The sequence below is a fragment of the Thermobia domestica genome, chromosome 18, assembly GCF_964235325.1.
Source record: "Thermobia domestica chromosome 18, izTheDome1.hap1.1, whole genome shotgun sequence".
NCBI lineage: Eukaryota > Metazoa > Arthropoda > Insecta > Zygentoma > Lepismatidae > Thermobia > Thermobia domestica.
The window spans coordinates 100,003,322-100,031,271 of NC_137471.1; the positions used below are offsets into that span (position 1 = coordinate 100,003,322).

A 27,950-nucleotide genomic window follows, 5' to 3' on the forward strand; every position below is an offset into this window, starting at 1 on the left:
ACACACACACACACATATATATATATATATATATATATATATATATATAGAGAGAGAGAGAGAGAGAGAGAGAGAGAGAGAGAGAGAGAGAGAGAGAGGGGGGGGGAGGGAGGTTCAAAACAACACCGACAACGCTTGGGAGGTGATTCCTGATACCAAGATAAGAAAAAGGTATAGACCAACCTGGGTGCAGAATCCTGCCGTACTTCCGCAACAATTCCCGTAGCCAAACTCCTATACAAATTGTTACGTGAGAACTTTAGGATTCTGAAATACGGATTTTTCGATAGGGCACATAGTAGTTCCTACGTGAAGTCTTGAACCACCTACGGTAGGTCCTATAGTTTTGGAGCCACGGACTTTTAAAGTTTATTTTTTTATGGTTTCGGCAGCCTATAACTCTGAAAGGAAGCATTTGTGCACCCAGGTTGGTCTATACTTTTTGTCCCATTTTGGAGGAGTCACCTCCCAAACGTTGTCGGTATTGTTTTGAAATACCCTATATATACTCCAAACTCAATACATAAATAAACTCTGCTACAGACAGTAAAATGGGCAGGAAACATACATTTATGAATAAATGGGATATGGATAGCCACCGTTACCCGTAGAGATATTAACGGATCGACTCCATTAACGGACTCGCCGGGATAATCAATGTAGCTATCTACTGCAGAAAAAAAATCAAAAATTCGCTTTCGTTGGAAATTTATTCTATGGAGTAACGGACGGACGTAAGTCACCGTTACCCCTGAAAATGTTCATGAATTGACTTCATTAACAAACTCATCCAAGATAATAGTTCTAGGTATCTACTGAAAAAAAAAGAAAAAACTGAAATTCGCTTTAGTTCAAGAATTATCGTGTGAGATAACGAAGGGACGGATGTACTAACATTACAGTCTTATAAGCACTACTTCTGTGATTCTAATAAAAATAAAATAGTTGAACTTAATTTTATAGATTTCACAATACTGGCAATCTTCACCAACGAGAATCAATTTGAGACACGCGCACCAAATGCCAATGAGTAGAGTTGAGTTTTTTCGCGCCCTTAGGTCACACTGAGGTTATGAAGAACTGGGCCTACTACTAGCGAGGGCTCTTCACCAGGATAAGCTTTTCACTGGTCGAAATCTGCATTTATTCATTAAGTTAAATACAACATAATAATCTGCAACTAACTATAGTGATCCTTTAGTAGTGTATACATCTATTTATGTAAGTAGACTATAATTGGTGGCGCGCCAAGTGAACTTTGTGGTGGAGAAACACTGTGTGCGTGGGTTTTCTCGCGGTTCTCCCGTTTCCTCCCACTTTCTTCATTCCACCATTTCATTCATTTCTCATCATTCACAGTATTCTTCAGCCTAGCAGGCTGAACCGTAGAACGTAAAACTCTTAAGGTTTTATTTTTTTAAAACAAATATATATATATATTTTCATTTCTTAATTGGTAGACGAATTTACACTGGAAAGTTTGAGAATGAAAGGTACGGAGGATTTTGAAGGAAGTTGGCTAGGGTATATATAACAGGCGCCACGAAGGATTCGCTGAGAAACCTTAGACATGCTTGTCGGTATTTTGGCTGTGGGACTCGAACCCAAACCCTCTCAGTTTGCTAAATAAGAATGCTAATCCTTCATTCTGCGGGCTCCTCAGTAGTTTACATCTCTGCTTCTCAGCCTTTTAACACATTCCGACTAGAATCAATATTTTTTCATTGTTTATACAGTAGTTCTCTGACTTGTATTCCATTGTAAGCACATATATTGTATTGCAATACAACATGAATGAGATTCCTCAAAAGCGAATGTGTTTGCCGCAGAGTCTAAATCAAAGGTGTATAGTCCGTTTTTCTTGGCGGAGAACATTGTGAGGCGTATGTCATTTCTAGATATGTTACAGTTGTGGTTGTTTCCAGAAGTGACAGAAAATTCCAATAATTTCATATTCCAACTTGATGGTGCACCGCTCCATTGGCACATTGAAGTGCGTCGCCACCTGAACGAAGAATCTCCCGATCTGATAGTTTGAGAGTTCTTCTTTGGGAGCATGTAAAAGACACAGTGCATGTTCCTCCACTAGCAACTACTTTGGGTGAGCTCCGGGATCGCATTACAGCTGCATAAACGAACATTAGTAGAGACAGGCTAGAGCGCGTGTGGGGCGAACTAAGATAACCAGATAGATGTACTTCGTATAACGAAAGAAAACCACATCAAATTCCTGTAACAGTATGTCTGAACCTTGGACAGTTCCTGTACATTTTTATGTATTTGCAATTGTATGTGTGACACACTTTTTAATACAGCCGTTGCAAACCCTATGAATTATTTATAACCATACTGTATAGTAGAATTTTGGCGTAAGTTTTGTGGAACCGGCAAATTCACATCATAAGTCCACATTATTTTATATAATAAATGGAGGATATAACAGATTTTATACCCCGCCGATTCTATGGGTGCGAATTCAATAACATAGACTTCAACAATGGAAACTGGGCTGGGACTCGAACACGAGTCTCCAGCCGATGCGTGTCCAGTCCGCTTCCATCCGCTTGAATTTTATATATACAGGGGAAGTTCTTAACTTGAGACTGCAATATCTATACGAAAAAGTATACGCCAAACAAATATCCGAAATTAATATTTTGGAAGAGGAAATTCACCTATGATGAAATTAGTCTCTGATCACCCTTTAGGAGACGGGGTGGAGAGCAACTTTGAAAACTTAACATAAGGATCCCCGTTTTTATCGCAGATTCGGATTCTACGAGGAAAATAACTAAAATTTAATCGAAACATTTTTTTTCTCGATTCGTAATAGATGGCGCTGTAATCAGTGAAAACTAGTTTCACTAAGGTTTCTCCAATTGGGAGCCGCAACGCCTAATTGCAGAATAAATGTACGGTAAATCGTACACATCTTTTGTACTAAACATTTTAACCATTTGTGATACCGGTAGGTGGCGTGGAAGATAGCCCTGCGTTCCGTACGACTTCAGATATTCAAATGTGGTATGTGCATTAAGGTACAGTGTGAGGTTGTGATTGTAATTGGGTACCAAACATTCTATCGGCTGCATCCTCCGTAGTCATGAAACTAGGCAAAACTTGTTCAAAAAATGAACGCAGTTCAAAACAAATGAAAGAACTACGCGAAGTAGTAAAAAGTGTCCAATTCGAGGTGGTACAAGTAGTACCCAAAGTGTAAAATAAAATACACTTCAGACGTAAATAATAATAATAATAATACAATAATAAAGTGACTTATACACAAACTTCAAAAGTAACGTTACTTTTATCATTTACAGTTGGGATTTTAAAAAAAACCTTAATCGGTCTCAACCATCCCAACGCTCTATTTTCAATTTTTGTAAATACAGTGTAAGTTTACTTCCTTACCGTAAATATTTATTAAGTGTTAAACTTCCTGTATTTGCAATACAATAAAAAGCTAATACCAAACAATAATTATACACAACGATCTCTTCAGTATCACCCATTTTGAATACATTCATAAAGAAGTAAACACATAACTTGGCCTTTCCCTTTGATTATCTCGAGCTCTCTCGTGGCTAAGAGGTCAGCGTACGGGCCTTTGGCGTGGGAGACCCGGGTTCGATACACAGAGGGAACTCATGTGGTTTGGATTCCATGTTAAGCTGTAGATATATATCTCATATAGTCTCGCTGCTGAAAGGTACGCTAACTCAAAGTCAAATCAAACCAAAGTCTTTGATTATCTAAAACCGATGACCTAACTTATTTTTTCTTCTGTAACATTTGAATTTTTTTATTCAATTTGTTCTTCAACTTTCAAAGTTTTAAGTTTAAATACCTTTCAGCATTCCTCAAGCATCTTTTTTTTTCTTCTTTTTTAAATCATCATCTTTCTGAATCTGTCTTGATTTTTATAGACGTTCTTCATACTTTCTGTGGGTAGCGGGGAAAAAAAAGTAACCCTCTAAGATATACAGCAGAGTTTCTGACTTTCAGTATATCTTGAAGCATTTTCCTGACTCATTTTAATGTCCCTGATTTTCAGGTCAGTGTGAATCCAGTGTGTTGCGTACATTACTGTTCCTTGCTTGTTGTCTATCCTTCAAACCCAATGCTGTATAGATTTCCATGCAATTGAACCAATAAAAACAATAATGAGATGATTAAATCAGCTGAAATTGCCCGAATGCAAAAGTAACTTTTCAAGGAATAGCGATATAAAGAGTCCACGCAAAAAATATGAGTAAAATTCATCCACATTAGCTTTCTTTACAAATACAAGTACTAAGAAGGAAAAATAAGAAGGTAGCACTTACTTACCTTGCCATCAGAATAATCCTGTGAGCATATACTGGCGCCTCCTCACGGCCAAGCAAGAACACAATATCTGCTGACTCCCGATCATCTGCAAGACGCTGCAGATCTTCCAATAGTTGCGGAACACCTGCCAGTGTCTTGTCTGGGAAATGAGTAGAAGCCACACGAGTCCCCATTGTGTATTTTCACAACTACTCACAGGTCCATCAATAAACAAGAACACGATTAACACATTCCACCAATATCACCTACAAAGTAAAAGAGAAACAAAATATTACTTATGTTGGTCATTACAAATCAAAATTTTACTCACACCATCTCACAAACACTTATCAAAAATCCATTAAAAAAAAAAAAAAACGCACACACTCATACAGCTTGGTTCAACTGTCTTTAAGAGAGTGAAAATTGAAATTAGACTTTGATGAACGAACAGTTTTTATAGAGCTCCCGAGTTTTTGCAGAATAGCGTACACGCCTTCGGTGTGAGAGAGCCGGTTTCGATCCCTGCCAGATGTACTTCGGATCCCACGTTAAGCTATACACTAAGTCTTACATATCCATGCTGCTAAAAGGGACGCTACACTCCATTCCACCCAACCACTCAAACAAACAGTTTACTTACGTGTTACTTTAAAAACCCAATTGACTTTCAAGCCCTTGGAAATCTTTAGACTACGTTGAAAGTTAGTCTGAGTTTCGTTTCTATTTAAAACAGAATTTCCATTAATTTATGTCTAAGTTGTATCAACAATATAAGTGATATCTAAGTAATCAAACTCTGAAGTCACCATTAACATAACATTTTCTGTGATTTTCACACTTGAATGGCCAACAAGTTCAAAAATTAAAAAAAAAAAAAAGTCTTAGTCAGTACTAACCGATAAGAACTGGTCAGCACGTTACAGAATTTTTAAAAATATATTAATCATAATGATGATGAATCATAGGAAGTGGTAAAGTAAAGAAAGGTTTTTAAAAAGTATGAAAACGCGAAAACGACAAAGAATTAACCTGATTTGAGATAGTTATCATTCAAAGCAATTTCTGATAATACTCTGAAGCTCTCTCACCTTCTTCAGTCGGTAGTTTGAAAGTTTTACAGACTTCCTCTTCTTTAGTACTGTGACTCTAGCTTTCGTTTCAGAAACAATTTTTTTCCCTTATTACTGAAAAATAAAATTGTCTCACCGTGTAAGATTTCTGCTGTTCTCGCACCTTAATTCTTCCCAGCAAACAGAAACTATTATAAGTTGTAGAGTGATGAAGCAGCACTAGTTTCTGAGAACTGACAACACTGTATTTTCTAAAATAATAGTAATAATAATAATCACGACAAACATTTGTTTCTGGAACACAGACAGAGTTGCCTCACAAAGGATGAAGTCATCTCAACTTTTAACGTATCGACCGAGGAAGGTGATGGAGCTCACCATATATAATCGGAAATTGGCTGATACAAAAGTTCCCGTAATTCTCATAATGTACTTCAATCTAATTCAACTGACAAATAGTTTACTTGGTAAATCAGATAAACCGAAAGCTTCTTGCACAATATTACTGGTCGATGCACCTGAGCCTTCCGCCCGCTGTACACTATATGTTAAAATCGTACTTCATTAAATCCTCTACAACAACCAACATGTTGTTACATAAAAGTTAATACTCAAATCTAAATATATTTACGACCCTTGTTCTATTTTGAAATAATTAAATTTAAATTAAAACAATACAATTTCTAAGTGGTAATTAAATCGTCAGAATAGTTTTAGATCAAAAACTGACTACACTAGTGACATATATTGGCGTTAGACAAGTGACAACGCAAGTAGCAAAGCGCAATTACTATACGGAATTAGTGTGGCACACTGAGATATTTACCGTTTATAAATAGGATTATATTAAATAATTTACACAGTATCCAACTGGAATTCCTAATTCCTTTAGTTTTCAAATAACACGAAGATTCATAGATTTGGGTAGTTAAGATATAAGGCCATGAATAAATTTCTTATAGATGTTCGAAAACTACTGTCACATTACGTTCAGGGAATATAAGCTGTTAAAAATTTTCTACATATACACTCCTATTGTTGCTCTTTTTTCACTAACAGGGAAATCCGACTACTTCGATTTTCGTTACTACTATATACAGTGTATACTGTATAATTAGCGTATTTTAAGCACTCATAAGATTATATCGTTATCATGTCTTTTTCTTGTGAAGTTTGATATATATATATATCCTCCTATCTGATGAATCTTTTAGCGATAACGCGTAAGATGTCCGCCAGTGAATCGGGTAGTGAAGTCACGAAAATACTACATGCTATGACAAAGGCTACTTACTTTTATTACACAATGTACAATTTAGCATTTCCTAGACGCAGCAATTTCAATTTTTCGAAATGACATTCTAAATACGTTCTCCATTTCGACGCCCACCCGCAGCCAGCCGATTGCGAAAACTTGTCACAGTCCGACGTAACATTTCTATCGGGATTTTCGAAATCTTTCACTGTATTCGCACCTTCAGTTCTTCAGTTGTTGAATACACAATACTCTTCAGATGACCTCACAAGAAAGAACCGCAAACACCCAGGTCTGGTGTTCATGCTGACTATTCGATGTCACCTATTCTGGAGATGAGGCATCCAGGGAAAATTGGGCACATAACATCTAGTGTGTCATTGCATGGAATATTTTCGTGATTTTTACAACCATTAAAGTTCTATTTTACTACCATTATAGTTTTACCACTATAGTCATATTATAGTTTTATTTTACTATTTCGCAGTGCGCATTTTTTTCATACATGTTTCGCAATTCCTATATGAATTTTTCAGTTTCGATTATATTCGCTTAATTTTCTACATGAATAGAAAATAAGCTGTTCATTCCTCTGTTTGTAGAATCCACAAGTGCAGCACTAAAATATAAATGAATACATTTTCAGCAGCTGTGCAGTCTACGAGATCATTACTTTTGAACTATATGGACTAAATTTATATGCTGCTAGTATTGCAACCCGAATTACTTTTATGAAGAGACAAGTTTTCTTTCTGGAAATGTTGCATAAAGGCCCAAAACATTTACATACTAAGTATTGAATTGAATAAAATTTTTTTTTTTTTTTTTTTTTTTTTTTTTTTTTTTTTTTTTTGCAATAACCTCTCCCATAAACATCGCCTTTACGAAGAAACTTATGTATCCTAAAGAAGCCTTTAGGAAGAAGAAAATCTATTTTGTGAGATTTTGAACAAAGAGCTGAGAAAAAAAAAACTTATAAAATGCTTCGTATGGAGTATGGGTCAGAAACATGAACATTACGCAAAAATTATGAAAAACGACTGGAAGTTTTCGAAATGTGAATGTGGAGAAGAATGAAGAAAATTAGATGCGTCGAGCTGAAAACGAATGAGAGAGTCTTAGAAATTTTGGAAGAGAAAAGAACAATTTTAGACATTGTTATGAAGAGAAAGAGAAACTGGTTAGGACATTGACTAAGAAGGAACTGAATCATGAAGGACGTGCTGGAGAGTATGATGGCTGGAAAGAGAAAGAGGGAGCATAGGAGACTACAGTTAAGAGGGACGATATCAAAACAAAAACAAAAACCGTACGTGAAAACGAAGAGGTTAGCGGGAGACCGTGGAGCATGGAAGGTTCTGTTGCAGCAAGTGAGCTGCCAATAATGGCAGAATACCTATGATGATGATATACAGCAATTCTGAAAATTATTTTTTACGTTTTATTTTATCTACACATTAGAAAAATGAAATCTTTGAGTTTTACGTTCCACAGTTATGCCGGTTAGGCTAAAGGAGACGGTGATGATGAGTAATGAATGAAATGGTAGATGAAGAAAGTGGGAGGAAACGGGAGAACCCCGAAGAAACCCACGCACACGGTATTTGCCCACTACAGCCTACAAAGGAAGTACGTAAATGAAAACAATGTAAAGCCAAATTTTACCTTACTTTCCCAGATTTAATCATATTTCGCTCAGTTCTTAGTACCACTGGAAAATGGCAAACATATTTCAGGTTGATGTGTAAACTGGTTTCGAAACTACAGGCCCCCAAAGTTAACAAAATTTACCAAAAATTGAATGCCCGACATTTGTTTGATTGAAGGACTGCGGCTGATTAAAGGACTTGGAATATTGGTTAAGGGTCATTTTAAAGATTTATGAAAAGAGCTAGTATATAACACTATAGACTTTTTAATTGTTTTTCGAAGAAAAAAAATAATTTGATTTTCTCAAAAAAACATATTTTGAAAATTTTCAAAAACTGATTAAAAAATATTTGGACTGTTATGAATGTATCTCTGACGTTTTATTTTGGAACCAGCATTGAATTATTTGTTACAAGAGTCTCCACTTCCAAACGCGGAGATGAAAATTGATTAATTTGGTTCTTGTTATAAAATGGATGGAAATAATAATTTTGTGTCACAAGATAAGGTGCAAAGGTATCACTGGACTAATGAGAAACTCATTGTCAATGCATTTATAGTCAGTGACGATGCCAGAGGGGGACAACGTAGCGCACACCCCCTTGCTACGAAGTCTGTCCCATACATGCGTTATTGTAATGTAGATGAAATAATATAAAACTATCCTTCTCGACATACAAAAGAATAAATGCTCCTCAAATAGTTTCTTTGGCCCTCCATTTGCCCTGCTTTCCAACAACACTGCGGCTATATTCCAGAAGAAACTTATCGAGTTCCTGAGAACAGCATAGACCGAAAGAGATATACAGTACTACAATTCAGGTGTATCTAGTGACCAGTGCTAGAATAAAAGAAACTTTTTAAACTTATGTTTACATAAACTGATTTGGTATGATACTGAATGACATTTTGTTGTAAACAGCCCATGGAAAGGGGTCTTGTAATGGCATTAGTGGAATAATTAAAAGGTTACCACCCGAGCAAGTTTGTAGCATCCATATGATAATACAATTCTTCACTCTGGAAGCATCATGACTGGGCAACGACAAGTTCTACTGTAGTGCATTTTACATCAATCAAGAACAACATTTCCAGAAGATCGCTTTAACAAAACCCAAACTATTTCTGAGACAGAAATTTCATTTGTTCATTCCTGCAGCTTAGATACTCCCAAACTTTTTGTCAAGATTTTTCATATTGGGTTCATTGGAATAGACACGTACCAAATTCGACCACAAGCTGTCACTGGCAGACATAAGTGGATACAGAACTGCAATCTATAACAACAGGTGGTAGTGACTTTGGGGAAAGATGAAGTGGAAGTGCCGTTTCTCTATTCAGCTGGCTCATATGACCTTTTGCATATCCTGGGAAATTAGTTGCTCTCTGGATTTGTACAGTAGATGTTCTGTATAAGGTGAACTCTATATGACCCCAACAGGCTAATTATATACTTTGCCTGACAAAGATGTACTGACAACCGAAAAAGCCTTTTCAAATTCTCAAGAAACAAAGTTCTAAGCAGTTCCTAAATATAAAGAGAAACCTGGTCAATGTTCTTTTTTGACACTATGGTACATTATTAATTTGATTTATTACATCCTTACTTCTTTCTTTCTTTTCTTTCTTAATGAAGAACATAAATTAACGCGATTTTCAATTTCACGTTTGGAAATGGAAACCCTCAAGTCTGAATGTTGTTTTATAAATATTTTCTTGAAAATTTTGAAAATATGGCATTTTGAGAAAATCAAATTGAAAATTCGGATTTTTTCGAAAAAATATTAAAAAAAAAATAAAATAAAACCTACAGTGTTTTATACCATTTGAAAGCTCTTTTCATAAGCTTTAGGAAGATGCCTTAACCAACATCCTTGGTCCTTTAGGTTAGCCGAAAATGCAAATCGAACAAATGTCACTCACGCCATTTTGGGTCAATTTTGATAATTTTGGGGGGCCTGTAATTTCGAATCCTCTTCACAAATCAACTTAAGCTTTTCGCATCTTCCAAACACTGATGACAGCGGTCAGAATATAAAATATCACTGCAAGATTGATCCCAAGCTGATTGATGATTTAACAGGGAATTGTTCTGACTTAACTGCATACAATTACATACATCAAAATATGCTCTTCCTACTGTATTTCTTTGTATCTGTCACGCTTACTCTTACAAAATCTGCACAAGTTCTTAATACCATTTTGACTTACAATGAGAAATTAAATTCACTGTCTTAATCAAAGGTTATGACTGGTCAGACAGAGTGTTTGATCGGCGCATCCTTCTCTCTACACAATTATTTTGGAATTTTTGGCCCGTACTCCTCTACTTCTTAATTAAGTAGTTCTCCTATTACCTTACAATGAAGAGCGACATCAAAGGTTCTAGACTCAAACTACAAACCGAAACAGCATGTATACTGAATACGTCGTGATCGATCGTAGGTATACAGTCAAACTAAGGATATGGTCAAACTAACCCAAGAGGCAGTGCGAACTACTGAACTCACAGGCCACCACTTCGTCAGTATCTTCAGTCAGTTTTTAATGGCAGAGGCAATGAGTACTCACGACAAGGCTAATACATCTACTGTTACTTTATCAGTTCGAACTCGGGCATAGCGCTGAGGGATCAATCGAAAACATTTGCCGTAAAAAAGGAGAAGGTGCAATGAACTACACTACAGCAACTTATTCGTTTCAGAAATTTCGTGCAGATTATAAAAATGTCGAAGATCAACCAAGGTCCGCCTGCCTCAAGATAACAGATTTGAGGTCATACGTGACGCCACTGAGGAAACTCCATCCCCCATCACACCACGATTGTCAAATCAATTCGGCAGTCCACTGTGGTGCGTCCTGCAGTATTGTGCTACACGAGTTGATCCCAGTTCAGAGCCAGAGGAGAGTGGATGTTTTCCGACAACCACTGCAAAATCCGCGTGATGTGCGTTTTCTGAAACGGACTGTCACATGCAACGATGAAAGGATTTTTTTCCAAATCGGAATGTGCAAAAACAGTGACCTAGTTTTGGCCGATTTCAGAACCAGTCATTAAAAAAATCCGTTTCGATCATATCATACTGTGTGTGTGTGTGTGTAGTGGAACCACAAAAAAGTTCACTTCGAGTACGTTCCTAACGGTCGTATCATCAATCTTGATCATTATTTCCAACAGCTGAAACGGATGTGTACTGCAATATGTCAAAGAGGTCCTGCATTGATGAACCGAAAGCACGTCTTGCTGCAAGATGATAACGCAAAACCACACTCGGTTCCAAAAATGCAATAAGGAACTCAGGAACCGAACCTGACATATAATCCTGACCTTGCCCCTTCGGATTAGTATCTGTTTCGCTCCATGGCACACTTCTTGAAATCACGATGCTTTACCAACCAGCAGGAGATGGATAGAGCAGTGACTGACTTCTTTGCCTCTAAGGAGAAATCTTAGATTCGAGGAACTGGCAGGAAGATAACTGCAGACAGTGACACACGAGGGCTATACTTTGAATGTTAACCTGTTTTCATTATAGTGTAATAAATACAGTATACTGTATACCAGAATACTGAAGGACTTATGATTCATCCTTGTAGAAATCAAGCAGAGTCGTATGCACAACAGTCCTACTATGAAGTATAAAGCAGATCTATACATCGTATTATGAAGAACTCGTAACACGCGAACTATAAATATCTAGAAAGGATGAAAAAGAAAAGGAAAAACTGCAGAAGATTAATTACCATTTAAAACACGAACACTTTCAGACCAGCAAGACTCCGATTATAGTACATAAAGTATTTGCAATGAAATATAATGAAAATAATTAAATCTTTCAGTTTTATGTACCATGGTTATGTCTTAAGCCTAAAAAGCACTGGTAATTAATGAAAGTAACTTATTATAAAAGGAACTGATGGAATGAAAACGTGGGACGAAATTGAAAACCATTATGAGAAAACAAATAGACACGGTGTTGTCTACAACAAGCTTACATCGCCTGAGATCCGGGTCGCAGTGGCTCAGAGCATTCACCTCCGGTACATGGGCTCCTTGGTTCGATCCCAGCTCGCGCCAAGTGAACTTTCTGATGGACAAACACCGTGTGAGTGCGTTTCCTTCCACTGTTTTCATTCCACCATTTCATTCCTTTCACATCGTCACTGTCTCCTTTAGCCTAGCCGGCATAAAGTGGGACGTAAAACTTAAAGATTGCATTTTCATCGCCTTAGACCGAACCAGGGAAACCTAGCATCAGAATTGAACGCTGCACCATGGGCCACCGTACCTCAGCAAAGCTTCATCATTAAAAATTCCTCATGTAGTAATGTGTTGGAAGAAAATTAACAATTAAGCGAAAATGCAACGCTAAAAAGAATAGAGGAAATATATAACCAAATTCTGAGTCTGACCAATAATTGGAAAATAAAATTTTCAACAATCTTTATTTCCTCTATTCATTAACTCACAAAATTTAATTAAATCTACTTTCCAAACCTACTTCCCAAGATTTACTAATACGAGAAACTTGTTTCAAATCTCTGACATGACATCAGATTCAGAATTTCTGAAAGGTATGTTGTGGTGTTTCAGAAACGTGACGTTTATAATTTAACGTCCCAAATGTATGTCTGAGGGCAGGGGAAATAGGGTAAAGTGAATAACAAGACATACTGATACCGATAAAAGAAAAAAACTCTCGATATTCGTTCACTATTCTTAGTAACGGTACCTGCTAAACGTTCTATGGCCATCCACAAATATTAATACCTAGATAGTATTCACGTAATCTCCCTTATATAATAATCTAATTCAAGTCGGTCCGATTAAAAAAGTTTGAAAATTACCACTTTGTTTTTACGTTTAACGTTCTATTATTTTACGCCGGGGGGCTCAGGGAGACGAGAGAACCCCGATTAAAACCGGTACATAGTGTTTGTCCACCACAAAGCTCACTTAGCGGGAGCTCGAATCAATCAAGAAATCGACGAGCCAAAGAACAGCGCTCTATCTCTGAGCCATTAAAGTCCCACTTTCTTGCCTAACGTATTCCATTTAAATATTATAATTTTAGGATAAAACAAAAAATACGAGAGGTCTCTTAAATCAACGTGAAACGTACTCATTGTGCTGTCCTATTTTACGGACCCATAGATGTATTCGTGATTTATACACTCTTTCTTTTTCATCACAAAAAGAACTGCAACTACCTTATGAATTATTTCTAATGGGAGGACTTGCATTTCTAGGCGCACAATCACTTTAGAAGGGTTTAATCGTTATGGGTACAAATACAGCGTGCAGACATATCACACTGTAACAACAGTACTAGAAACATCAACCAACCTGTATTAGGTGGCAACTAAAAGCAAGAATTGTATCTAATCAGCGTAAGGCAGGGCGAAACTGGTGGACCTGCAAGGGAGTTCATCCGTAGGAAGCAGGCGCGTCACAAACGGTGGGTGTGCGAGTACTTGCAATAGTGAAAACCCAGTGTACTCATGTTGTAAATTTTAAAAATCTATGGATTCGTAAAACAGGATAGCACCGCGACAGGGAATAAAGCCGAAACTGAACTGAAAATACAGTTTTAAGATAATATTTATTGTTGGGCGCTTCTTTGGTGTACGTGGTTCTGGGTTCGGGTCCTTAAAATTTTAAAGCATCACAGTAGTTCGGATTGCACTTTGAATTGTAGATTCACGTCTTACATAGCATCGATGCTGAAAATGGATGCTAAACTTCAACAAACAAACAATAATAATCTATCCTTTTCACAAATTGCCAGATTGTTTTAAATGAAGTTCAATATATGCCCCTTATATACTGTAATAATGTGATGTGTATGATCTATGAGCTTGACGTATTTCATGTGATTCACTGTATGAATAAAAGATTTAAGTGCTGTATCGCCGGACCAATATTAGGAAATTTATCGGGTGAACTGGAGAATTTATTTTGTTTTTTGAGGAAGAATAAGTGAAAGTCAGGTGAGGGTAATAGAAAAAAATGGTTGTTGTTGTTAGTTGTTTCTGATATTGTAAGCGGCACTGTATGTGGTGGACGAACTATTTGACGGAGAGGTACACTTGTTATGATTTACTGGTGGGAAAGGGAGTGTGTAAATGACAAGATTGTAACATATCGTGTTTGAGTTTTAATGAGTCATACAAAACCAACGAGCGTCAGTTGTTGAGTGAAAGACATGGTCTCTAAACAGACAAACAATTTGTCGTAAGTGTGGAAACGAATTGAAACTACAGAAAAGAAGAGGAACATCTAACCTAACTTAATTTAGTATATTTTGGTACATCTTTGAATGGTATTTAGTACCGGTATCTCCCCCCAAGCTGTGCAACACATAAGCAATACATTTTACGCCATATAAATTGTTTTTCCACTATCCTCGTTCATGCGTACACCCACCGCCGCGGATTCGCCTGTTCTGTACGGACGCATCCCCTCACTGAAGCCCGAGCGCCCCGGCTACACTAGTGTTCTTACTCGGTTAGATAGCACCCATGCATTTTAATGGCCACCTAGCACAAGTTGGTTCGTGTTTTATGCACTTTATTTTTTATTCCACAAGACCTCACTGTATTTCGAACAATGATCACTACCAAGTGAGCCAGGATCACAATTAGTCGTACAATCTCCGGAAATTTCAAACCTTCTGATTAAAAAAAAAAAAAAAAAAAAAAGTTTTTTCGGTTTCTTTCCGGAAAAATTGGGAAAATAACCAATCTTTGTATTAAGTTAGTTTTACTAGTAATTTTTTTTTTTCGAACGCGTGAAAAATTTCAATATAGCGTTATATTAAAAAAAAAAAAAAGTATTCGAAAATAAGATTGTAATTATTTTTGAAAATTAATACTCTGTACTCATTTCCTTTATGAGCCTTTTAGTCGTTTACTTCTGGTTGTACATTAATTACAGAACTCTTACAATTGCATACACATCCACCATCATGAAGCGTTTCTGTTTCGAAACAATAGGGCTCTTGAATAAAACCGAGTCCTTAATGTGCTCTTTGATCTGGTGAAATTTTGTTAATTTTAACCAAATTATTTCTTAAAAGAAAGAGTACTAGACAAATTTCTCTATTACTCATACACTTAGATATATAATTACTATCATTTAATATTCAAATACAGAATTTACTACAAACTTTATGTACACAATTTTGTAAGTAAACACATACCTGTTTTCTACTGCGACAAATTATCTATATATATATATATATATATATATATAAATGAAAGAGAATATATTTGTATGACTGATCTCAATAAAAATTCTCAATATGGATGAATTTAGGGCCTGGGGTGGATTTTAGCACTTCACTTTGAAGGTACAACTTGGAGGAAGGAAGTGCGAATATATATTGAAAATTACCGATCTTGGTGTCGAACCCATAGTTTTCGGGTTGCTAAGATGTACACTGACATTTCCGATGAAGCTTAAATTCAAATTCAGCTCTGCAACTTGGGGGAAGGGGAGTTATATAAAAAAGATGGAAAATAGCCGATATCCGTATCGAATCCATAGTTTTCGAGGACACTGAGGTGAACAGTGACACTTTCGATGCCGTTTAAATCCAAATTTATCGCCGCAAATTAGGGGGAGCAGGAGGTAGACTATATAAAAATGATGCAAAATGATCGATATTAGTGTGAATCCATAGTTTTCAGGACCCCTGAGATGAACAGTGACATTTCCGATGCAGTTTAAATCCAAATTCAACGACAAAACTTTAGAGAGGGAGAAGGGGATGATACATATATATATATATATGAAAACGATCGAAAACGACTGACACTAGTGTCGAATCCATAGTTTTCGGGGTCGCTAAGATGAGCAGTAACACTTCTACTGCCGTTTAAGTCCAAATTCAGCGCCGTGACCTGAGGGTTGGGGAGAGGGGAGTTATATATACAAACGATCGAAAATGAGCGATATTACTGTCGAATCCATAGTTTTTGGGGTTGCTTTGATGAACAGTAACACTACAGATGCCTTTTAAATCCAAATTCAGGCCCGCAACTTGGGTAGGAAGATATATATATAAATAACTGAAAGTGGCCGATATTAGTGTCAAATCTATAGTTTTCGAGGTCGCTGAGATGAGCAGTGACATTTCCGATGCCATTTAAATCCAAATTCATCACCGTAACTGGGGGGAGAGGAGATATACATATAAATATGATCGAAAATGACCGATATTAGTGTCGAATCCATAGTTTTAGGGGTTTTGAGATGAACATTAACACTTCCGAAGCTGTTTAAATCCAGATTCAGCACCATTAGTACTAGTAAAGGGGGAGGGTGACATGTAAAAGTAATTGAAAATGACTGATACTAGTGTCGAATTCATAGTTTTTGGGATCCCTAAGTTCATTAGTGACAGTTTTGGTGTTCCCTATACCCAAAATGAAACGTATTCTCCCCGTGCGAAGAAGGGGGTATTCTGCTAGTCTTTAATAATAACGAACGGAAGTTACACATATTAAATTCATTAATATATTTGTCGCTGCTCAAATTTACTCACTTGTACGGCGTATATGCGTATATGTAAATAAGATCATCTCTCTTTTTGAGTTGTTCGAAAAATATACAAATAATAACCAGAATTTTTTGTCAGAAATCAGAAAACTAAAAAGTAAAATTAAAAGCTGTTGCTTTAAATATATTTCCTGCTAGCGAAATACATTGTATACATTCTGCAGACACGTTACAGCAAATAAGATTAACAACAGAAGAGGAGATTATATTATATTTTCCAAGTTTTGCCAATATTTCCGAACAAAAGATTTTTTGTAATGAGTTCAAAATTTCCGGAATTTTACACAGCACAAGGAAGACACGTATCTCTATAAAATATATATTTGATTTTAACACACTGGTTATAACTGAAATGATTCTGGCCATGTTATTTTAAAACTTCCCTGCCGTAAAACGGTAAGTTTATAATATTACTTAAGATAATTTAAATACGTCTATATTAATTAATCTGACTAGGATTATACTTTAGTGTCTTTTGTAGCAATAACTCCATTCTATCACGGTGATTACTTGGTGCAAGTATATCTGTTGCCACAAAATTTCCCTATTCTAATACAAGAAATATAACTACTCACTGATCTTAACTGTGAACTAATAAATATAAAATAGCTTTCATTTTAAAAGCATAACGTAGTAAAATATTCGAAAATTTCAATTTTTCTCAACTTTTCCAAGCTTGGGAAAAAACTTGTTTCTTACCCAAAATTTCCGTTTTTTTTTTTTTTTTTTTTTTTTTTTTTTTTTTTTTAAAGGCCTTTACAACACTAGTCACAACACAGTGTTTTGGAGGAGAAACTAATTAATACTTTTTTTTCGTTTTGTTTTCATGTGGGGTGATACAGCACTAATGCCGATTATATGAACTCGACATACCACCCACGAATGATTTCTCCTGTACATTAAATTATAATTGAGGTCAATTATTCGTTTACATTTGATCTGAAATGCATATGAAACATTGTCTGCTATGTCAACAAAAACACAACTGATCCAATAGCAACAAATAATGGCCTTGCACTTGCACGTAATGTTTTATTGTTTTTTCTTCTCGATATTATCAATGAGTATAATTTCAGATTCTAAGATATGAAAATAAAAAAACTGCCTTGAGAAGTCTATCCCTTTTATACTCCTTAAGAAATAATGAACAGTAATTTGCTGCATACATTATACCGAGCTCATTAACGCAACAGGTGATTTGAACTAAGAACAAGTGGCTACCATTATTTGACTACAATAAAAGCTCTATCTGCCTTAAAGAACACTTGATCTAGCATGCTCTATTCTTGCCAATGTCTGATTTAATTATTTTTTAGATAGTTATTTGTAACCGGTATTGTAATCTGCCTTACACATGAATCAACAGGTGCATGTCCATTTACCCTTTTCTGTAAACACGCACTTCGCCAAATACTGATAAATTTGTATCATTATTAGTTTTCGATAAAAATGCCAGATGGAAGGTTAAATAACTGAAAGTAAATACTGAACTTACAAACTACAACACTCTTGCAAAAACTATACTGTCAGTATTTGAAATCACACAAATAAACACAATATACCGGAATCAACAAACTCTCCGGTAGTGACGTCTGATGTCTCCAGTCCGCTGTTGCCACATTGTACAGCAAGAAATATTTCGAACATTCTCGGTAGTAGTACACTAAAACTATTTCAATTAATGAAAGGTAACTTCTAATAATATTTCTAGTAACAGTTTGTGAGGTCTCACCTGTTGATGTCTCTAGCCTGACATGACAGTTCAAAATAAGTTTTCCTAGAGACAAACGATGTTATTGCCGCCAGCTGAAATTCCACAAAAGTAGCGTGTGGATATTTTTCTTTTCTTTTTCTTTTTTTTTCTTTTTTTTTAAGGCCTTGAACTTGTTCCTTTTCTCATCAATTTGCGTATAGTCTTCTTCTATATTGAATCCTATAAATAACGGCGTGATGTTCACGAATCTTCTTTTTACCAGTACTCACTTTTTTCTAACCATACCGCTATAGTTTTCACTCGTGCTACCGCGTTTGATGCTGATGGAGATCAAAGTTCGGTTTGACGATGCAGCTGTGAGCAATAATCACGAAGTTGTGAATTCTGCCCTTTAAAGTCAAATATAATTGTGCTGGCAGTCGAGATGGTGTAGGTGGAGCCGTAGCTTGAGATTTTAGCGCGCGGGGCGAAGTAGAATTCGGCGCCCCTTACACTCACCTTTACAAGGTTTTTCCTTTTTTTTTTTTTTTTTTTTTTTTTTACAAACAAGAACGAGCTTTTGTTGTTTTTATCAAGCTGCTTCGCCAGACCATTGCACAGTGACATAAGAAAGGGGGGCTGGAACGGGGCTTGTGCAGCGGGTGTAAGATTGTTGGGCGCAAAACTGGGTAAATATTTATGTTCAATATAAGGCAAGAAAAGGAATTTTTAGTAAACTAAAATCATTTTTAAAAAACTCAGAAACTAACCTTAGGATCATATCCATAGGGCATAACTTAGCTTCGAACTCTCTCTTGAGGACATTGTAAAAGCCTCTGTAGCCAGGAAAGCCCGGAAAGTTAAATTTTAGTTCCAGCTTTTTGTGTTTTCATTCAACACACCAATTTAAGAGATTTGTGAAATGTCCAAGTGTAATACTCGAGACAACAGCTTGACTGTTTGTCATAATTAAATATTCCATTCTAAAGCAACAGACTGTTGATTCATTCTACACTTATCCACATCTTGATATAATTTCAAAAACATTATGATTTGCAGTTATTATGATAAGAGTATAGGCATGGGCGGCGATTAGAGTGGCAAAGGAGAGCAGTTGCCCCCCCCCCAAACACACTTTTTTGAAGTAACAAATTAGTGTATATAGTTTCATTTGGAAATATAAAGCTTTTGTATCTATTACTGGTTCATAGAGAAAAAAGTGCCATATACAATTTGCTACAGGAAAGCTACAGGAAACTAACTGAGAGAACATTCCGCAAAAAAAAAAAAAAAAAAAAAAAAAAAAAAGTCTTTCACAAGTAACTCTTTAATTGCACAACAATTCACAGTTACTAAAATATATTATCTTCTTTTTATAAAGGTAACGAAGAAAATTGTGTCGCTTTTTGTAAAGGTCTGTGTTCAATTGGTCCTTACACCGTGAATTGAATGCGAATGGAGATAAAGCGAAGGTCAGTTGCCGGTGTGGGTATATACAACATATTACCTAGTTGTCGCAGTTCAGTTACGTCGTGAACTTGCGTAAGGACAGAGTAAACATGGGACCTCCACAGAGCGCCATAAGAGCGTATATGCTGTACGAATTCAAACGGGTCAAACCCCGTTGCAGCGAGGCGGAAGATATGCCAGGCCTTTGATGAGGGTGTCGTGACTACGCGGACAGTGCAACGGTGATTTAACAAGTTTCAGGACAGTGACGAAACACTTGAAGACGCACCACGTGCCAGAATACCAACACATGTACAAAATGAAGATCTTCAGGCAGCAATTGAGGCGAAAAGTGGCCAAGCATGTGATGAACTGGGACTACAATTCAGTGTGAGTGGAGAAACTGTTCGGTAGCTCCTCCATCAAGTTGGGGAGCAGTACAAGTTGGGTCGATGGGTCCCATGTGATTTGGCTCTTGGCCAGAAGCCAATGGAGCAGACACATGTGTTATTCGCTGTCTCGTCTGAGGGGGGAGCCATTTCTGGACAGAGTGTTGACATGTGATAAGAAGTGGGTTCTGTACGAAGCTCCGCGGTGCCGTCATCGTTGGTTAGTATCGAATAAGCCGGTTCCAAAACAGCCGAAATCAGCGCTGTACCTGAAGAAGGTCCGTCCTTCTGAGTTTTTGATGGACTGCTCGCGGCATCGTGCATCGGGAATTGCTACCAGCTGGTCAAAGCATCAATGCAACTGTGTACTGTCAGCAGTTGAGCCGTGTTCAAGAAAAACTCAGCACTTCTGAATCGCAAAGTTGTCATGTTACAGGACAATGTTAAGCCCCGGATGAGCCGGGACCAGGGCCGTGCCGTGGAAAATCAGCGCCCGGGGCGAGAGTATACGACCACGCCCCATACATACATTCCGAACAATTTTTCGTATCTTTTTTCCTTTTTTCTCCTGAATTTTTCGGCACCCGGGGCTGTCGCCCCGCTCGCCCCCCCCCACGGCACGGCCCTGGCCGGGACACTATTCTACACCTTGGATGGGAATCACTATTGCTTCCACCGTGCTCTCCGGACATTGCACCGTCCGATTATCACCTGTTTCATTCCTTGGACATTCACCTTAGAGGACGCCAGTTCAAATCCCTAGTAGAGGTCCAAAATGCACTTGATACCTTCTTCACTTCACGGCCCACCAAATTCTACCGAAATGGAATCCATGGCCTTCCAGAACGTTGGCAGATATCGTAGATGCTGTAATATTAATCTTCCAGGTACGTCTTAGGTGACATATCGCTGTTCGAAGGTATCGCTCCATACAACGTTTTTCCAATATTCAATCGTCCAATGTTTACACTCCTTACACATTTTTTGCATTTACCTGTGTGATTGTGGCTTATGAGCAGCCGCTCGACCATGAAATCCAAGTTTTCTCATCTCACGCCTAACTGTCATAGTACTTGGAGTGGACCCTGATGCAGTTTGGAATTCTTGTGTGATGGACTGGATAGGTGTCTGCCTATTACACTTTACGACTCTCTTCAACTCTCGGCGATCTCTGACAGGGTCGGCCTGTACGATTTTATGCTGTACGTGTCCCTTCACGTTTCCACTTCACTATCACATCAGACACAGTGGACCTAGGGATGTTTAGGAGTGTGAAAATCTATCGTACAGACTTCTGACACAAGTGACACCCTATCATCTGATCACGTTCGAAGTCCGTGAGTTCCGCGGAGCGCCCCATTCTGCTTTCTCACGATCTCTAATGACTATTGAGGTCGCTGATAATGAGTGTCTGGCAGTAGGTAGCAGCACAATGCACCTAATATGAAAAACGTATGTTTTTGGGGGTGTCCGGATACTTTTGACCACATAGTGTAATTATTCTTCCTATTTATTTGTTTTTCAAATTTGTTATTAAATAGTCTGATTACACAGTTTTCTCAGACAGATTTTTAAGACGTTCATGTGCAATGAATCAAATCTTTTCTTAGACCTTATTCGTTTAAAGAGTGCAAAAGGCTAGTACAAGGGCTGGAGCTTACTTCCGTTGTTCTTGTCAATTTACTTAATAAAATATGAAGTGCGATACGGCATTTTAACCGAGAAAGATAGTATCCTATTAGTTATCCAACATTTCGTCAAACAATGTTAGAAACAACCATGGAAACTAAGATTGATATACAAATATTCAGATCATCTCTTGCCCCCCCCCCCCCACTTCCAACGTCCAATCGCCGCCACTGAGTATAAGGATATTTCAAGCATACTACTCTCAGATTATTTGGGAATCAAATATTAATTAGTTGGTGTTTCATCTTGTAGTAAAGATTAGATTATGTTCTGCAATTTAGAAACCAAGCTTTACCAATTGTAGAAAAATGGAATAGGAGACTTACTACAGTATGTGATGCCAATATCATGTGTAGTCGGGGAGCGTTTTAATTTGGTTGGTCGCCCGGGGTGCTAAGACGAGTTCTTGCCCCGGGTGACAACTACCCTAGTTGCGTCGCTGCGATTACAACAACCAAAAGTCAACATTACGCCTTAAAGCTGTTTTCAAGAGCCTTATTTTGGACTTTCTGTTAAATTTGAAAAAACTACCTTTGATTGTATACAAATCCACTTGGAGAACAGTTATGGATATTTACAACTCTTTACAACGTTTCATACTATCGATAAGAAATTAAATTTCAATACATTAGAAACTATGTGTTTTTAAAATGCTCGAAATGGGTGATAGCAGTAGCGTAGCCAGGATGTGTGTTTGCGGGGGGCCCAAGTGCTGTTATAGGTACCCATAGAAAAATTACGAACAAAAAAATATATAAACATTAAAAGATATAAAAAATTACAAACATCAAAGTACCAAAGTAGATTGTCGGACCTCTTTGGGGGGCCCGGCCCCTCTGGGCCCCCTTCCCTACGCCACTGGGTGATAGCACCAATTTCCAGTAATAATTGTAAACTTTTGTACTTTTATTCTGTATGTGAACATATAAATATAATTTTAATTCGATTATTTTACGGTAAAAAATATTTTGTGAAATGTAACGGAAGTTCAGAAGGAGACTTCTTTGCGAATTTCTTACTATTGATCGATAGAGGTGAAAAATATGTTTAATCTTTGTACTTAAAATCCAAAACGTAATTTGGCTACTACATGTGTTTGAAATTATAATAATTACTTAATTTTTAATGAATGAAAATTCTGAATTTAAGGTTATTTATCATTAATTGTCATATTAAAAATACGCTAAAACACATACACACACGGATATACTATATTTGATGCATAGTTGGCGAGATATTGGCTTGTAAGACTCAATTTGAACACTGTGCTTTGTATCTGAACATGGAACCATTTTCGGCGGCCATTTTGAAACAGGCTTGCCCGAAATCAAAAGAAATTTCGTACTAAGCTATTTGGTTTTCCATAATCTATCAAACAAGGTATGACTCGACCTATACTCCCATTTGATATTTTCAAGTTGTTCTCAGGGCACCATGATGGGCGCCCTGGGGACACCGCGACAACACTATTCAACGTTGCCTATGGCTTTTTTCCTTTTTTCTTTCTTTTCTTTTTTTTTTTTTTTTTGTTTCATCGTTTTCTACTCAACCGTTTCTGATTTATAAGTACTAAAATTTTATCTGATAGGCTACAGGACCATTTTTGGGGCCATCTTGAAACGTTCCAACATATCAAAAATTGTTTCCTACAAAAAATGTTCAATTTTACAAGCTTTTTCGAACGAGATACCACTTGACCTATGTTCCCATTTGAAAATTTCACGTACACCCCCTCCCCCGACACGGGGGGCGGTGGGACCTCGTGTTTACCCATTTTAGGCTCCTTTGTGTTTAGGGATGGTACCGAGACCGATACTAGCCTCGGTCTCGTCTCGGTCTCGTCTCGAAGTATCGAGACGAGACCGAGACGGAGATTTATAAACCGAGACGAGACCGAGACGGACTTTCAAATACCGAGACGAGACCGAGACCGAGACTGATCTCTATAAATCGAGACGAGACCGAGACGAGACTAAGGTCAGTCTCGAAAGTCTCGCTCTCGTCTCGAATATTGATATTGATAGATACTAAAATTACCTTCACTCAAAATTTGTTTTGTTGCTGTGTTAGATAATATGAGAACGGTTGACTCATGTACAGTTGCGTATTCAGGGGGTGGTTATCGGGCTCAAACCCCTCCCGAAATAAATTTGTGATAATTTTTTTCCATTGCACGTATATATATATGGTTGCGTTGCCACTCAGGTCCGCCCTGCACGGATTCCCGGGGCCCAACTTTAATTTTAAATGGAAGCAAGGGGTGAGTGGTACCTCGTTCGATAGATCTTGAAAAACTAAAAAGCAATGTGGCAAAAGATCTTTCATATCGGGCACTGTATTCAAAATGACCGCCAAGACATGTTGCCTCTATCAGATACAGTAAAACGTGCAGTACCACTAATATAAAAACGGTTGAACATAAATGAATCGAACAAAAACTCAAATAGAAATGCCAAGGCCACTCTTCATGGGGGCCCAGGACGCAACTTCAAAATTGTAAATGGAAACATGGGGTGAGTGATACCTCGTTGGACATATCTTTAGAAACTAAAGAGTGCTGTTGCAAAAGATTGTTCATATGGGTCACCGTTTTCAAAATGACCACCAAGACATGTATCTGCATCAGGTAAAACGTCCAGTATCACTAATATGAAAACACCAGAACAAATATTCGAATAGGAAATCATCGAGGGTATTTATCATTCTATAGCTCGGGAATGTTGCAACAGTCGAAAAGATGATTAGAGTGGAATTGCCATAATGGAAAGGAAGAAATCTAACTCCTAGAAAATTATCGCTCCAACCTCACTCCCTACGTGAGTGATGTGGAAAGGATCGGTGAAATTGCAAATGAGAGCCTTAGTTTTTGCAAATTGTATCTACGAAACAAAGTTATTTGAAATGTGTTTTTATAAGAGATAAATGTAAAATTCTTGTTAAATGGTACCTTTCATTTTGATTGCGGGCAATGGTTTGATACAAAAATGAATCAACTGAAATGCGAAACAAATTTGTCGAACAATGCAATTTTAGACCAATGTTTACGAACGTTGGTTTTGTTCAACAGTCCCCTGCTTGATATTGGTTCGCTTCTTTTCCTTCTGTTTTCTTTCATGTGATAGAATATGAGTTTCACTGAGATGTCCTACATTCCGAATAACTTTCAACAGTAATTTCAGTTGTGATCCTTAGTAACGAAACGGTACATACTGATGCAGATATGTTCCAAAAATCTTGCACGCAATGCGTTAAATTATCAGGGACGAAGAGGCGGGTAAAATGTTGTTAAACTCGAATTTCACCTTATTTTTATTCACATTATTTCACCTTATTTTTATTCATTATAGTACCAGTCATTTGTACACACAAGTGTTTCAGACAAACCATATCTATTGCAAATAAAGGTGAGGTTCTCATTTGAGATTTTACCATTCATTCCCGCTTCCCCTACTTAAGGACAGTGATCGGAAAGATAATTTTCTATCATTTCCTCTTTTGCATCATGTCAATTATATTTTAATAATCTTTTCCTCCGTTGCATTATACTCGAGCCGTGGAATGATAAATACCCTCTGTGCTTTCCTATACGAGTTTTATTCTGTTCACTTATCTCCAACAATTTTCATATTAGGGGTCTAGTGGTACTGGACGTTTTATCTGATACAGGCACCATGTCTTGGCGGCCATTTTAAAAACGGTGACCCATATGACAAATATTTTGCCACAACACTCTTTAGTGTTTCAAGATTTATCCAACGACGTATCACTTGACCCATATTTCGGTTTAAAATTTCTAGGTTTGGCCCCCTTGAAAGGCAGCCCTGGGAGTACTGCGAGAACATTATTCGACGCGCCCCATGCCTTTCCTGTCTCACTTTCTGATTGTTCGTTTATCTCCAACTGTTTTCATATTAGTGGTACTGGACGTTTTATCAGATACAGGCACCATGTTTTGGCGGCAATCTTGAATACGGTGACCGATATGAAAAATCTTTTGCCACAACGCTTTTTACTTTTTAAAGATCTATGGAACGAGATATTACTCGTTCCATGTTTCCATTTAAAATTTTAAAGTTTGGCCCTGGTACTCCATGAAAGGCGGCCCCGGGAGGCGCCGCGATAACACCATTCAGTGTGCCCCATGGCATTTCCTATTTGAGTTTTTGTTCGGTTTATTTATGTTCAACCGTTTTCGAGATATCTCCGTAGAAAGATTAAAATGGGCCATCCTGGATATATATAGCCACGGACCCAGTATATGATCAAGGGAGAAGCTAAACCAGGGTTTGCCGCTTTATCCAGTGTAAATAAAGTAGGATCGAAGCCTATTTTATCCAGTGCACACCTGAGCGTTAAAGGGGGCTATAGTCCCTATAGCCCTTCCCTAGGATCTGCGATATATATATATATATATATATATATATATATATATATATATATATATATATATATATATATATATATATATATATAATATTAAAAATGCTGAAATTTTGTACCAAGTTGGAAAATTTTTCTTGATACTCTGGAATATCACTAGATAAACAAGCAATGTTGCTAAAGCAAAATAAAGTTGTATTTTCTCAAATTGCGCTACGTAAAGTATTACATATTTCTAATTTAGTTATTTAACGAAACCACAATAGCCCATACATTATTTAGTGTAACTTGGAAATCTCTAATAACTCAAATGGCATGGACGGTGCAATGCGCATCAACTGTACCTTAGCGTCAAATACTGTGATCATGGTATAATATATTTCGAATGAATGAAGGAACAAAGCTACAAGAAACGGAAAATTTAAATTTCTAAAGACTACTTCGAAAACGCGCTGACATATCACGTCTCATCATGCAGATGCTTCCAAAAGACAAATGCTTATAACGCCATTTACAATTGTTATTTCAAATCGTTTCAGAGATACCAAACACATTGGTAGTGATTGTTATACTGCTTAAAATGACGTATTTGTATTAAATTTTTATAATGATAGTTGCTTTCCTTTGCTTCTATAACATTACAACAATAGTTTTTGGTGGTTTTAATTACAACAAGTCGCAGTTACATTATTTTAAGCAGTGTTGCCCACTTAAATAAATTGCTAAATATTATTCTAAATATGTGCAAATAGATAAACTGCAAAATATTTTAAAATTACTCGTAATTTGTTTCATGGTGCAAGAATGCTTTCAAGAGACGACGTTTTTCATAGTCTTTGGGCTACTTATAATGTTAATGTTTAAGTCTTCGTTCCAGCAATACATGTAAATGCAAATTGTAACTTAAATTGAATGTAACTTATATATTTTCAGTAACACTAGTTGATCTCCGTAAGCCTTAGGCCTGGTGTACACTTTAGATTAAGAGCGTGCTTAATTAAAAGCTTTAATTACACCCTAATTTCATTTCACTTGCTTTAGTTTGACCACCAACCACATCAAACTCGATCTATACCATATAGCTATATGCAATTATTCAAGGACTTACAGTTAGTAATACACAGTGTTCACTTTTGTTTTGTTTTGTTTTAGTTTAACGTTCCACAGTTATGCTAGGGCGGCTAAAGGATACGTGGAGCTAATGATTATAGCGGAATCCGAACCACTTCGGTCGTTCAACTTTACCCCTACCGGAAATCGAACTCGGGACCACGCGAACCGAAATCAAGACCAAATGGGGGTCCTCACATTGTGTTGATTTAAATCATTCAGTCAATGTTGCCAGATCTGAAGATTAAAAAGTAGTGTGTCTGTATTCCGAAAGTAGCGAATTCGAACTATTTGTAGTCCAAATATATAGAAATGAATACTGATGGTGCTAATGAAATAATTTAATATGAGCTGGAAAGTGTGCTGGACGTATTGCAAGAAGAAATTATGA

The 27,950-nt window shown here is 37.0% G+C and overlaps 1 protein-coding gene across 2 annotated transcripts in view; it reads right to left on the reverse strand.

The window, feature by feature from the left end:
* LOC145675453 (serine-enriched protein) overlaps nucleotides 1–18,899 on the reverse strand; it is a 765,040-nt gene extending 746,141 nt beyond the window's left edge. Inside the window, exons 1-2 of one of the 2 annotated variants that reach the window (XM_081745877.1) lie at nucleotides 18,582–18,899; nucleotides 4,330–4,574 (exon numbers count right to left, since the gene is read on the reverse strand). In XM_081745877.1, coding sequence (XP_081602003.1) covers nucleotides 4,330–4,502 — 173 coding nt within the window. In that variant the 5' untranslated portion in view covers nucleotides 4,503–4,574; nucleotides 18,582–18,899. Of the gene's footprint in view, nucleotides 1–4,329; nucleotides 4,575–18,344; nucleotides 18,485–18,581 lie in introns of those variants that run through there. The other variant, XM_081745876.1, reaches the window with a different exon arrangement.
* Nucleotides 18,900–27,950: the final 9,051 nt, after the last annotated feature.